The sequence below is a fragment of the Mus pahari genome, chromosome 3 (assembly GCF_900095145.1).
Source record: "Mus pahari chromosome 3, PAHARI_EIJ_v1.1, whole genome shotgun sequence".
Classification (NCBI taxonomy): Eukaryota; Metazoa; Chordata; class Mammalia; order Rodentia; family Muridae; genus Mus; species Mus pahari.
The window spans coordinates 101,881,819-101,894,990 of NC_034592.1; the positions used below are offsets into that span (position 1 = coordinate 101,881,819).

Below are 13,172 nucleotides of genomic sequence, written 5' to 3' on the forward strand. Positions count from 1 at the left end.
TAGGCTTGCAGACCCCTTCAGCAGACCCCTTGGGTACCTTCTCTAGCTCCTCCATTGGGGGCCCTGTGTTCCATCCAATAGCTGACTGTAAGCTTCCACTTCTGTGTTTGCCAGGCACTGGCATAGCCTCACACAAGACAGCTATATCAGGGTCCTTTCAGCAAAATCTTGCTGACATATGCAAGTGTCTGCGTTTGGTGGCTGATTATGGGATGGATCCCCAGGTGGGGTAGTCTCTGGATGGTCCATCCTTTCGACTTAGCTCCAAACTTTGTCTCTGTAACTCCTTCCATGGGTATTTTGTTCCCTATTCTAAGGAGGAATGAAGTATCCACACGTTGGTCTTCCTTCTCCCATATTTTTAATTAAAAACAAAGCTATTAAATTATGTTATCCCACTAAGTCTGTCATCGGTGTGCTTGTCCTTTTCTCTTGCAGGGTGTCAGTGTTGTTCCTGTACAGCTACAGAGATGACTACTACAGAATCCTATTTTGACCCTAAAGAACTGCTGCTGTATTGTTCAAATGGACAGGGACTTATACTGGAATAATGGAATGTTGTGCATTCAATTCATTTTAACTTTAAATTCTAATGAGCTGTCCTACAAAGCTGAGCTTTGTTGGTTTTTCATGTATAAATTTACCTTTTTGATATAATAAATGTTTTCATATATATCTGCTGTTTTCCATTTGCAGTTCCGCCAATACTAGCCATTATGTGGAGCTGGAGAAGAAAACAGACTTGTCTTCCTTTGATTCTAAACACTAAGCACATAAAAATGTCCTAACATTTACATTCTCCTAGTAGATAAAAGGGCACAGAAATCAAAAGTCATCGCTTGTGATCTGTTCTGCCCCTGTAGCTGGGTGGGAGGGCAGAACAGGGTCTCACTATGCATCCCAGGCTGGCCTCAAACTCAAAAATCAGCCTGCCTTCAGACCACTGAGATTGCAGGCTTATGCCACCACGCCAGGGCCAGGCAGGATCTTTATTCTAGATGTTTCTCCAATATTTATCTTAATGTCACTAAGTAAACTCTTGTTTGGCTATGAGAACTCAGACTAGCTGAAGGAATCATATAAAATTAGATAAGGTCCAGGAAGACAGATGACTCGGCATTAAAGATGCTTGCTGCCAAGCCCAATAACCTGAGTTCAGTCCCAGACACATGTGGTACGAGAGAACCAATCGTACAGGTTGTTGCTGTGGCACAGAGCAAATGTGCAACAGACATACAAAATAACTAGATGCATTTTTTTGTTGTTGTTTTAAATTATACAACCAAGAAAAACAACCAATCTGTAGGATAACACAACTTTTAATAAAACTATTACAGTAATCTCAAGACAAGGTAAAAATCACTGAGTAACTGTATCATCTAGAGTTAGTAGTTACTGTCATAAATAGGGTAGGAAAAGAAGCAGCTAGCCTGGAGATTAATGATGCATAGCTCCTCAAAGATGACTAGAAACCTTACAGCTGGAATCTAAAAATATCCAGCCACACAGCACAAACCAAAAACTGGCTTCTTACCACAACTAGCCCATGACCATCCCAGTCCTTCTCTCTTAAAGGACCCTTCCGTGAAAACAGTTACATACAGAGGTGCTGAAAGCAGCAGAGGAAAAATGCACTTGTGCGGCTGGTTGGTAACAGCCACGTCCTCACTGTGCTGGTTTGCTCTTCTTACTCTTGTTCTTCTTGTCCCTCTTCTTCAGCCCGTCCATGTTGGCTCTCAGTAGATTTGAATAGGCCTGAAAGCCAGAACATGGCCTTAGCAAGAAAAGGTACAAACTGGAGAAGCAGGTGACTTTGCACACGGATGTGGAGTAGCTGGCATGAGAAAGCCGCCTGGGACACCTGTCCTGGCAACTGGGGTTCCATGAAAATCTTCACTGCAGCAGCTGAGACATACTGCACAGGGAGCTACAGGCTGTGCACTCCCCAAGCAAAAAGGCAAAACTTCAGGCAGCTTCCTACTCAACAATATCATAGGGCATATCTGAAGTTTTAGAAAGAACTAGTCTTAAAAAATGGAAAGGAATCAAGGAAGCCTGGTATTCAGAGTGAGTTCCAGGACAGCAGGGCTACACAGAGAAACCCTGTCTCAAAAAAAAAAAAAAAAAAAAAAAAAACCACAGGCAGGAGGGAAAGGAAAACCACTGCTGAACAATATTCATAAAATGAAAGTACGGGCAAGCGATGTAAAGTGCAGGCTCCCACCCTGGACAGCACTGCTCCCCTCAAGGAGGAATGAAGAGTGGGAAATGGAACTTACCATCTGAAACTTATTCACTTCTTTGGAGCTCACCTGGGAAGAGAAAAAGATCACCTCTTTTTATAGCTATAGACATCACCTACTCACTCAAGAAAAGTCTCAAAATGTTCATAAGACAACACCTAGGCCAGGCATGGTGGCCCACAAACACCTTTGGACCTCAGCACTCTGGAGACAGAAGCAGACATCTCTGTGAGTTCTAAGCCAGCCTGGTCTACATAGCGAGTTGCAGGACTACACAGAGACCCTGTTTCAAAAAGAAAACAAAAAGACAACTATCTAATCTTTAAATACTAATTTCCAACTTCAGGGGTCCCAATGTACTCACAGCTGTCTTCCCACCCCAACCTGCTTTCAAGAACAAGCGAAGCGGCTCTGTGCCTTCTCCCACATGAGATCTGCAGCAGGGTGGGAAGGCAGAAGTGGGCTCCCACCAAACTATTCACCTCTCTAAAGTCCCTCAGACAAACCACTCTGATAATCCCAAACCCAGCAATTGTGAGACAGAGCTGGGACAATCTTACGGTAACACAGTCTTTAAATTTAAAGTATTTACCTTTAAATTAAGGTAAAAAGAAAAAAGGAGAAAAAAATCATCATACAGATGCCCCTGCGTTTTTCTCTTTGGATTCTGAGAGCTATCAGAGGACCTGTCAAAAGTGCTCATTTTCTTATGCAAACTACATCCAAACTTCTCCCTCGGCTGAGCACTTGATGGCTCTGGCCTGGAGTCCCAGCCCTCAGGAGGCTTGGCCTGAACAGGAACAAGCTCCAGACCAGTGTGGGCTAAATAAGCAAGGACCTGTCTCAAGCAACTTTGTCTTCTGTTGATTCAGACTGATAAAAGCACAATTCAAACTGTCATAAAGGAAATAACACCTAGGAAAAATGCTCAGTTTCACATTTGTGACAGCCAACCATAACGCCAATGTAGCCTTGCTTTACCTTGACAGTTGTCTCAGGAGAACATCAGCTACTGTCTGCAGTTTCCTGAGTATCCTGTACTACTGTGATTACAGGCTCGCTACAGAATTAAGAAGCACTCACTTGGAATCCAGGGACTCTTTGTTTTGCATATCCACCCTTACATAAAAAGACGGTGGTGCTCTACTAGATATCCTCTGTAGTACCAAGCCTAACCTGTAGCTATGTGTGTTAAGTGAGCCACAAAGACATGGAAAAAAATCAAGTTAAAAATAATCATCTAATTCCCAGAAATGAAACAGAATACAGTCACCCATTCCTCACGGCAACTCCTAGGAAAATGGACCACATCCTCACTTCCACATAACTCCAGCAGAACAAGCATTCGGCCTCTACTTTCTGTCTAACCGTTGATAATTTGTCCTACAAAAACAGTAACTGGGAAGGCGGTGCACACCTAGGATTCCACCACATTGGGGACAGAGGCGACCGAGTGAACCTGTTACCCTCGACCTCATCCCCTCCACCAACAAGAAGCAAAAGTAGATCCTGATCACAAAACAGCCTGGGAGTGACAGGCCAAAATGACAGGGAAGGGGGACACGGACCTAATCCAGACATGCCCCTCCTCCATCAGGGGCCAGGGGTGAGGCTCAACCCAGAGCCATGACTTGGCAGGATGAAGACCCTGGCCTGATTCACATCTCCAACTTCACAAAAACCATCACTGTCATCTGTCTCACTGTCATCTGTCTCAGTTGATAAAGACAGCCCTGTGACACCAGCACAGGCTGAAACTCCTGGTGTGAGCTTCCTAAATCACAAGTTCAAAGTCAGCCTGAGTAGACTGCAAGACACTATTTTAATTTTTTTTTAATCCATTCTACTAGCTAGCTCTGAGACAGGTTGCTCCTGTACCTTGGCTACTTGAGAGAAAACTGACTTTTTTGTGAGTCGGCCAGGCCAACTCGAAAGAAAACAGAGCCTTAAGAAAGGCCTCCAGCTCACCACGGTGCTGATCTTCCTTTTCCCATCCGTGGCTCTTAACAGACACTTGTTTTCTGCGGGCTCGAAGCCCTCCACAGAACTCTTCCTTGGGATTGGTTTGGTGCGACCATCATCTGTGTTTTAAAAAAAAAGAAAAAAGGGGGGGGGGGCCACCCAGGTAAACACCACCACAGGCGTTGCTTCTGGGTCCAAAGTCAAACTCTGACCACCGTAAGGAAGGGTCCGCCATCACTCCCATACAGCCACTGCCACACCGCCATCACTCAGGATACGACCAAAACTGGGGGGCAACGACTTGCTCGAGAAACCCCGGGACCCCGAGGCATATTCTCCCTCACTAACGGAGCGGGGGCCGGGCTGCCGACAGCGGGCGTCGGACACACTCGGGGCCCCGCTGTCACGGTGAGTGGGTGGCCGGCGCCGCCCCCGCCACGCTCCCCAGCACTGCCGCGGCCATGAGCCCCTCCCGGGCGTCCCCTCCCGCGCCGCCCCGAGGCTGCTCACACTTCTTGAGGGTGATGAACACGCTGCCCGACGAGCGGCACTTCTGGAAGAGCCTGGTCAGCTCCGTCAGGAACTGCAACACAACACGCCCCGTGAGGCAGCCTCCGCTCCTCGCCCCGCCGCCTCACGGGCCCCGGCCCGCCCGCCAAGGGAGACCCGCGACCCGAGCCGACCCCGCTCGCTCGAGTCCCCGGCCCTCCGGGGCCGCCGGTACCTGCTCGCTCTCGAGCAACACCATCCTGGGCTCCGCAGGTTCCGACGCCGTCAGCAGAAGCCGCCAGCGGTTACGGCCGGAAGGCTCGCTTGCGCTGGGCGGGACTTCCGCTTGAGCTGCAAGTCTTCCGTCAACGCTCGCCTCGCTCCGGTTGCCTTGCGCCTGCGCGCTCGGCGCCTCCTCCCGCGTCTCTCCGGGATGAGGAAAGACACTTTCGGTCCTCGGACTGCCTTGTCAGGCTACACCGTAGGCTGTAGGAGGGAATGAGAACAAAAGAAAGTCTGGATAGAAATATGCAAGTCGCCCAAGAGTCCACTGACTCACTTTCTTCATTTTTTTTCTTCGAGACCGGGTTTCTCTGTAGACCAGGCTGGCCTCGAACTCAGAAGTCCACCTGCCTCTGCCTCCCGAGTACTGGGATTAAAGGCGTGCGCCACCACTGCCAGACTCACTTTCCTCATTTTTAAGATGAGAATAACAGTACCCCTTTCACAATATGGCTGTGAAGTGCAGATCAATCTATATTGAAATACCGAATACTGTCTGGTAAACAGAAGTGCTAACTAAGCGTTAGCCATTTGTCTTAATCACTGGTCTATTGCTGCGAAGAAACGCCATGACCAAGGCAACTCATAAATAAAGCTTATCCCTGGGGGCTTGCTTACACTTTCAAAGATAGTGAGTTATCATTGAGGGGTCTCTGGTAAGCTCAATTGTGGCAAACATTGCTCTGGCAGGCCTCGACCTTCTATTCCCTCTGCCTTGCTAAAAACATTCCTAGAGCTAGCCACCAAGGGCTGCTCCCTTATTTGGTTATTTCCTTCTTCTGAGGTTGACTATGAAGGTCCAGATAAAGTATTGAAGTCTAGCAACAAAAAGGCCCCTTTGACTCGCTTAATTAACAAGCCTAATTAAAATTAAACATCTCATCCTAATGCTAAGTTTCCCGTTTTACCTTTATAAAGAGCCATTTGCCTATGGACCATATCTGTCTCCTCTGTATACAGAGGCAGTCCTTTGTTTTATTCCAGAACAAACACCCCCTCCTCATCTCCTTGTTCCCTTCCCCTTCTCCCACATCCTGTATCTCCTTACTCTCTCTGGTTGGGTTTTTGTTTGTTTGTTTTTTGTTTGTTTGTTTGTTTGTTTTTTGTTTGTTTGTTTTTTGTTTATTTGTTTTTTGTTTGAGACAGGGTTTCTCTGTGTAGCCTTGGCTGTCCTGGAACTCATTCTGTAGACCAGGCTGGCCTCAAACTCACAGAGATCTGCCTGCCTCTGCCTCCTGAGTGCTGCGATTAAAGGCATGTGCCATTATTGCCCGCTGCCTTTGTCTATTATTCCCTGACCTCTGTCCTCTGGGGCAAATAAATCTCCTTTGTACTGAGAACTTAGTCTGATACTTTGGCTAATGCAGGAGACGTGGTGATGAAGAACTCATGGTGATGAGAGAGAGAGAGAGAGAGAGAGAGAGAGAGAGAGAGAGAGAGAGAGAGAGAGAGAGAGGCTCAGGGTCAGGCATTAGCTTTTGAGACCTCAGAGCCCATCCTTGGTGGCGTACCTCCTCCAACATGCCAGCCACACCTCTTTATCTTTCTAATCCTTTTCACATTTTCCACTCCCTGGTGACCAAACATTCAAATATCTGAGCCTATGGCTATCATTCTTATTTCCACCACACCATCGTTATTTCCATCGCATTCCCAAACAACAAGTGTTTATGCAGTCCTAGATCCTCAGGCCTTGTGAATGCTAGGCAGATACGTCAAATAATAGAGGTGAACTCCTAAAGGAGGCTGAGTGGCCCTAAAGGCCAACCCCCTGCTCTAGCAAGAATGACCAGTCCAATTCTACCTCCAGACTGAGTTAGGAGGCTCTGTTGAGAGTCAACTTTAACCCTAGACCTTTATAAGGACAAATATTCAACCTAGCAACAGGATTTTGGTGACTGTTTGTCAGCCTGTGCCATGAACTTTAGGGTCTAGAGATGCAGCAGTGCATAAGACTGCTAAGGTCCTGGTTTCCTTGAACTTGGTATAAAAGGTAGGGAGGAAACAGCAACCAACACAAGTGAGTAGCTGAGCCTCAGATAGCAAACCCTGTGAAGACAGCTAAGAAGGATCACAGGGCCAGTGAGAGGAGTCTTTAAATGGTTGTCAGGGGAGCTTCCCCTGAAAAGGACGACTGTGAGCTGAAAGGCAGAGGGATGATACATCCAAAATTCCAGAGGTAGAGCGTTTCAAACCAAAGGAATGTCTAGAGCAAAAATCCCAAAGAGGAAACCAGTTGCTCTGTTTAAGGAAGGTCAAGTGGTGTGTGAGTCGGTGTATGTGTGCACATGTGTGTGAGTGTGTCTGTGCATATGTGTGTGTGTGTGTGTATGTGTGTGTGTGTAGTGAAAATATTGGTTTCTTTAAAAACACAGAAATATTATAAAATGTGTTTTTGTTTAGTCCCTGGTGTGGGACGTGGGGCTGCTTCAGACTGTCCACAGCAGCTGATGATGATTTGCCTCATGCTATAGCAGTGGGGTGATTTTGCCAGCTGCAGATAGTTTCTGCGAGTGTGTGAAGTTTGGAATTCTGGGCACTTTTCCGAGGCTATATAAATGCTAGAGCCCCCACAGAAGGGGCTGGGTGGCCGAATGATGACTGGATGCTATTGGCTGTGGTTTGTCAAGTTTTGATGTGCAGAACAGACAGAAGAAATTAGATAACCTGAGGAGTTGCCCCGAGGAACTCAACACCCGTAATCAGCAGGAAGTAGTCTAACAATATTGCTGGTTCCTTTCCCCTCTATCCTTTCTTCTCTCCTACCTGGTAGAAAGGGGTGCAGAAGGGTGGAAGAAGAGGGGTGTAGAAGGGTGGAATAAAAAGAACCCACAAAGTAGCAAATGCCAGTTAGATATGTATGTGTGTGTATCTGTATGTGTCTGTATGTATGTGGCAGAGAAATGCAGCTCAGACTAACGCCAGTACCCGGAGGAGTTCTCTGCTTAAGAATCTCCATTCAAGCTGGGCATGGTGGCGCACGCCTTTAATCCCAGCATTCGGGAGGCACAGGCAGGCGGATTTCTGAGTTCAAGGCCAGCCTGGTCTACAAAGTGAGTTCCAGGACAGCCAGGGCTATACAGAGAAACCCTGTCTCGAAAAACCAAAAAAAAAAAAAAAAAAAAATCTCCATTCAAATAGAACCCAGTCCTTGACTCCACTACAGAAAACAGTTTTAGCTCAGATTTACAGTGAAGCATTAGCAGAACTTAAAATAGAGATTAGAGTAAACATGCTTTAGATCTAATAATGGGTTAGAAAGAGGGACACTTAAGAGAAGCATAGTACACAGCCCTAAGGTGTGTACACTATATATGGAGAGAGTGAGAGAGGAGGAAGAGGAGGAGGAGCAGGAGGAGGAGGAGAAGGAGAAGGAAGAAGAGGAGGAGAAGGAAGAGGAAGAGGGAGAGAGGAGAGAGGAGAGAGATGTAGGCATCTTCACAATGAAAAAAATATATGTGTGTGATTTTGCGAGTTTTTAATTATCCCATTCAAAATATATAATTTATAATATTTAAAGATTAACAAAGACTAATAATGTTTTAAAATAAGTTTACCACTTGGGAGGCAGAGGCAGTCAGATTTCTGAGTTCGAGGCCAGCCTGGTCTACAGAGTGAGTTCCAGGACAGCCAGGGCTACACAGAGAAACCCTGTCTCAAAAAACAAAAAAACAAAAGTTCACAAACAAACTGATCTGGTTTTCTCCGAGCTCCCTAATGGAAATGAAGGTGTAAGGTGTTTTCATTATGCCCTGTTTACATCTAGGAATAAGTGGCCAAGGAGCTCCAAGTTAAACTCAAGGCCGAAAGCTGAAACAGCAGAGTTCACTGTGTCAGTATCTTTGTTTGAGGTATCTTAGAAAGAGAGTACTTGCTCTGAGGGCACTGTTGATCTCACCCGGCAGGAAGCACAGGCTAGACCCCAGAAAAAGGTTTTCTTTCTACCCTACTTCAGAGGGCGGGAAAATATGTAAAAGTGATTGGAGAAGGAGCCAGATCACAGGGCCTTTGCCACTGTCAGCAGGGCCCTTAGCCACAGGAGGCTCAGATGTTGTTCCTGGCAGAAAGAGGGGAGTGGAGAGGAATTGGCTCATCGGTGGAGTGTGGGTATCTGGATTCAACATGTTTTAAAATTTTAACTCCAGACAGGCATGGTGGCCCATGGCTTTAATCTCAGCACTCAGGAGGCAGAGACAGGCAGAGGATCTCTGTGAGTTCAAGGCCAGCCTAAAGTGGAAACTTCTGGTTTCTTTGGAAAACCAGTTATATCAAAGAACATTTCACTGAAGCAGATACAGGTGAAAGGATGTTTAGAAAGAATGAGTGATGAAGGATTCTTTGGTAACAACATGCATATATTGGTTCACCTTACATTGCATAGCTGAGCTCCATTTGTTGTGACCCCCATAGAGAGAAATGCACAAAAAACTTCTGGTGGTGTGTTGCAGTTTCTTGCCACTTCCTCGGACTCCAGCCAATCGGCAGAGTGATGTCTGCTGACACAGACTCAGATGGAGTTTTGCTAAGTCAGACTGAGGCAAGACCCTTGGGGGACACGTGATGTTTAGAGGGAGTATAAATAGGACTCAATGGACAGTGATGGGGCTTGCAGAGTTAGCTGTGCAGTGCTTCTTGGTCTTGTGTCTTCAGTGATCTTCACTTCACTCAGAGAGACACGGCAGAGAACTTCTCCTGGCTTAATTGCTCCTGGTTTTGGCGGAGGCCTGGCTGTTTCTGCTAGGTTGTGCCACCACTGCTGATTCATGTTTGCTATCCCAACCCTACTGAATTGGACTGCTGAGCTGCTTCACGGTGTACTCGTGAAGTATTTGTTAGTGGATCGAACTGCCTCTACTGAATCCTATGAACTGAACTACTGATTTCCTGACTATGGGGATGGGATTTGCTCCAAAGAACAATTTCTAAACAGATACTTCTCCTGTATCCTAACAACCTGTAGGTAGTGGCTAGAAGGGAGCTTATAGTATTTAGGAACCATTATTAAAAGTAGGGTGTGAGAAAAATCAAAAGTTACACCAGCCTGATCTAGAGTAAATTCCAGGACAGCCAAAGAAGCCATGTCTCGAAAACCTGAAAAGCAAATCCAGAGAGAAGGTCTTGATAAGAAAGTTGTACACAGACAATGACAATCATATTTATATTTGAAAGATCCCCCCATCTGTGGCATAGAGATCACACTATGAAGAAGGCAGAACTGAGTGTCTACACGTGCCTATAATCCCAGAGCTAAGGAAACTAAAGTAGGAAGGTAGATGGCAAATTTGAGCCCTGCCTGCATTCCAGGGTGAGTTCTAGGCCAGTGTTTTAGGGTTTCTACTGCCAGGATGAAAACACCATGACCAAAAAGCAAGTCAGGGAGGGAAGGGTTCGTTCAGTTTATACCTCCAGAACACAGTTCCATCACTGAAGGAAGTCAGGACAGGGACTCAAAACAGGGCTGGAACCTGGAGGTGGGAGGTGATGCAGAGGCCATGGAGGGTGTAATGCTTACTGGCTTGCTCCTCAAGGCTTGCTCAGCCTACTATCTTATAGAACCCAGGACTGCCATCCTAGGGATGGCACCACCCACAGTGGACTAGACCCTACCCTACTGATCACACTTATTGATAAAATGTCTTACAGTTGAAACTCGTGAGGACATTTCCTCAACTGAGGCTCCTTCCTCTCTGATGACTCTACTTGTGTCAAGATGACACACAGAGCCTGCTAGTATGGCCAGCCTTGGCTACATGGGGAGATCTTTCTCAGAGAGAGAGAGGGGGGGGAGGGAAGGAGGGAGGGAGGGAGAGAGAGAGAGAGAGAGAGAGAGAGAGAGAGAGAGAGAGAGAGAGAACTATGTATGTTAATACATAATTTTAATCCCAGCATGCACAAGGTAAAAGCAGTCAGATATCTGTGAGTCGGACGCCAGCCTAGTATTTGAAGCAAGTTTGGCCATAGCCAAGGCTACATAAATAAAAAAGAGGAAAGTGGGAGCCCAACTAGAAGAGTGTGCTAGCTTCCTATTGCCTCCATAACAAGCCCCAAATCGAGCTTCACACAGTAGACATTTACTCTTTTACATCTCAGGGCAGCTCGAAGGATGGTTCAGCGGCAGAGAGCACTTGTTGGTCTTACAGAGAATATGAGTTCTGTTCCCAGTACTCACAGGGTGGCTCACGACTGTCCTTAACCCCAATTCCAGAGGCTCCAACAGACAAATATTTGGTGCACATATATGCATGCAAACAAAATGTTCATAATCATAAAGGAAAATCTTTAAAACATGAAATTTTAAAAAAATTATTCTTTTATACCTCTGGATCAGAAGTCAAAAACCAGTGTGTTTAGAGGGCTGAATTCCATCTGGAAGCTTCCCAGAAGAATGTGTTTCTTAACAGTCTAGATGTTACTCACATTCCTTGGTTCATGGTCATGGCCTCTTCTTCAAATCACTACAAGCTCCATGTTCTCATGGTTACATCTACTACTGGCCATAATTAATGGCTTTGTCTTCCCTGCCCCCAACCCACACACACTCAAAAGCAGTTTTTATTTGAGGTGAAGAGAAATCTGACCCAAAGGATTACAGTTCTAAGCACTCACAACTTAACTGTTAGTAGCGTTACTTGGGCTATATAAATCTTGCTTCTCTTTGATTGGAAAAGGTGCTTGTGTTAAATGTCCTCCAGGTGGGTAAGAAGAAAGACCAAGAATGGCTGGAAGAAACATCTCAGTTACTGAAAATGCTCTCCAGATCTTACGTCCAAGGTACCACCCAGCACAGACACGAGCCATGTGACACTCAAAAGGATGGACGAGGGCCATGTGACACTAAAAGGATGGATGAGGGCTACATGACAAAAGGACGGATAAGGCAGGAAAAACAGGTGCTCATGGCTTGGGGAGGAGCAGGCATCTGAGCTTCAGACTTCAGCGTGGAAGGGGTCATCCTTGTATTTGTCATAGCTCCTCAAGGTGCACACCCTCCATCCAGTTCCTGTTATGGCTGAGTAGAGTGGTCTCATCGTTGACACTCAGCTGGAAGTCAACGACCTTTAAGCTCTCAACAAAGTGTGCAGGTGTCACAGACTTGGGGATTGACACCAAGTTCTTTTGGGGGAGGAACCAGGTAGCCCCCGGACTGTAGTTTCATTTTTGGCTGCAATTACCTTGATCTTGGGATCCTCCGGGAGAGAAGGATCTTCAGGCTTGGCCCGGGGCCTGTCAGGAGAACCAAGGAGACTGCACAAGGTCACCGCGATCGATGTCTTTGGGACTGGCAGCACCGAGTCAATTCCTCCTGAGTTAGGTGTGATTAGCACTCAGTCTGATGAATCACAGTTTCTGTGTTAAGGCAGGTTTGGCTGAGATCCTCTCAGTCTGAAGAGGGTTGAAGTCCGAGACACCAAGTGCTTTCACCAAACCTTCATGCTCTAGTTGATCCGTGGCTGCGCAAGGGGCCCCCAAACCAGTGTCGCTGAAAATCATGTTTCCTGGTGCATCCGGGGGAGATAGTCAGGCCCAGGAGCCTGCTGGCCAGTGAACAAGGCAGAGGTCCAGGCGGTGGCGGGGGAGCGGCAGGTTGCCGAGGGTCTTCTGGCAGGCTCCATTCACCATGTCCCCATCTTGCACAGTGCACCACAGTTTGCTGATGATGCAGAACGGGTGTACCCTACCTGCTCCTTGAGTGTCTCCTGGAGGGCCACTCCCACTGCTTTCTCATTCTGGTGCACTGGGCGGTCAGGGTGACGGCACCCAATGTCAATAGCAACCTGCACAGCCCCAGTCACTTGGCCAAGACGGGACGTCTGGGTATCCAGACCCAGAGCAGACCAGATGGCTGGCCACGACTGCTGCATGTTACACACCCTAGCCCACAACTGTGGTCCTGCCTTCTTAGGAGGAGCACATGGAACGTGTGGGCTGGAGAGATGGCTCAGCAGGTAAGAACATCTGTTGCTCTTGCAGAGAACCCGGGTTCAATTCCCTGCACCCAGATGACAGTTCACAACTGCCAGTGACTGCAGTTCCGGGGATCCAATATCCTCTTCTGGCTTCTGAGGACCCCAGGCACGCATATAATACATAGATACACATGCAGGCAAAATACTTATACATATAAACAAAACTAAATCTCTTTTTTAAAAAAATGTCGAAGTCTAGTCATGAGTGGGTGTGGTGCACATGCCTGGA

The 13,172-nt window shown here is 46.9% G+C and overlaps 2 protein-coding genes and 1 pseudogene across 3 annotated transcripts in view; 1 reads left to right on the forward strand and 2 right to left on the reverse strand.

Annotated features, from left to right (window-relative positions):
- The window catches only part of Eif2ak4 (eukaryotic translation initiation factor 2 alpha kinase 4), an 84,319-nt gene extending 83,644 nt beyond the window's left edge, over nucleotides 1-675 (forward strand). For both annotated transcript variants that reach the window (XM_021192594.1, XM_029535864.1), the window contains one exon: nucleotides 439-675. In XM_021192594.1, the coding sequence (XP_021048253.1) occupies nucleotides 439-496 (58 nt within the window). In that variant the 3' untranslated portion in view covers nucleotides 497-675. The remainder of the gene's footprint in view (nucleotides 1-438) is intronic.
- Nucleotides 676-1,301: 626 nt separating this feature from the next.
- Nucleotides 1,302-5,030, reverse strand: Srp14 (signal recognition particle 14). The gene is made up of 5 exons (XM_021194361.2): nucleotides 4,930-5,030; nucleotides 4,716-4,788; nucleotides 4,212-4,324; nucleotides 2,280-2,312; nucleotides 1,302-1,755 (listed from the first exon to the last, which is right to left on the reverse strand). The coding sequence occupies exons 1-5, from the start codon at nucleotides 4,951-4,953 to the stop codon at nucleotides 1,666-1,668; spliced, it is 333 nt and encodes a 110-aa protein (XP_021050020.1). The 5' UTR covers nucleotides 4,954-5,030; the 3' UTR covers nucleotides 1,302-1,665.
- Nucleotides 5,031-11,902: 6,872 nt separating this feature from the next.
- On the reverse strand, nucleotides 11,903-12,838 carry LOC110317993 (annotated as a pseudogene).
- Nucleotides 12,839-13,172: the final 334 nt, after the last annotated feature.

What these genes read in the sequence shown, in the direction of transcription:
- Srp14 (XM_021194361.2), bottom strand. Translation starts at nt 4,953, where the DNA reads ATGGTGTTGCTCGAGAGCGAGCAG. An exon ending in AAAGGAAGATCAGCACCGTG is followed by an intron (nt 2,313 to 4,211) that starts GTGAGCTGGAGG and finishes TTCTCTTCCCAG; the next exon opens with GTGAGCTCCAAAGAAGTGAA. An exon ending in AAGTGAATAAGTTTCAGATG is followed by an intron (nt 1,756 to 2,279) that starts GTAAGTTCCATT and finishes TCTGGCTTTCAG; the next exon opens with GCCTATTCAAATCTACTGAG.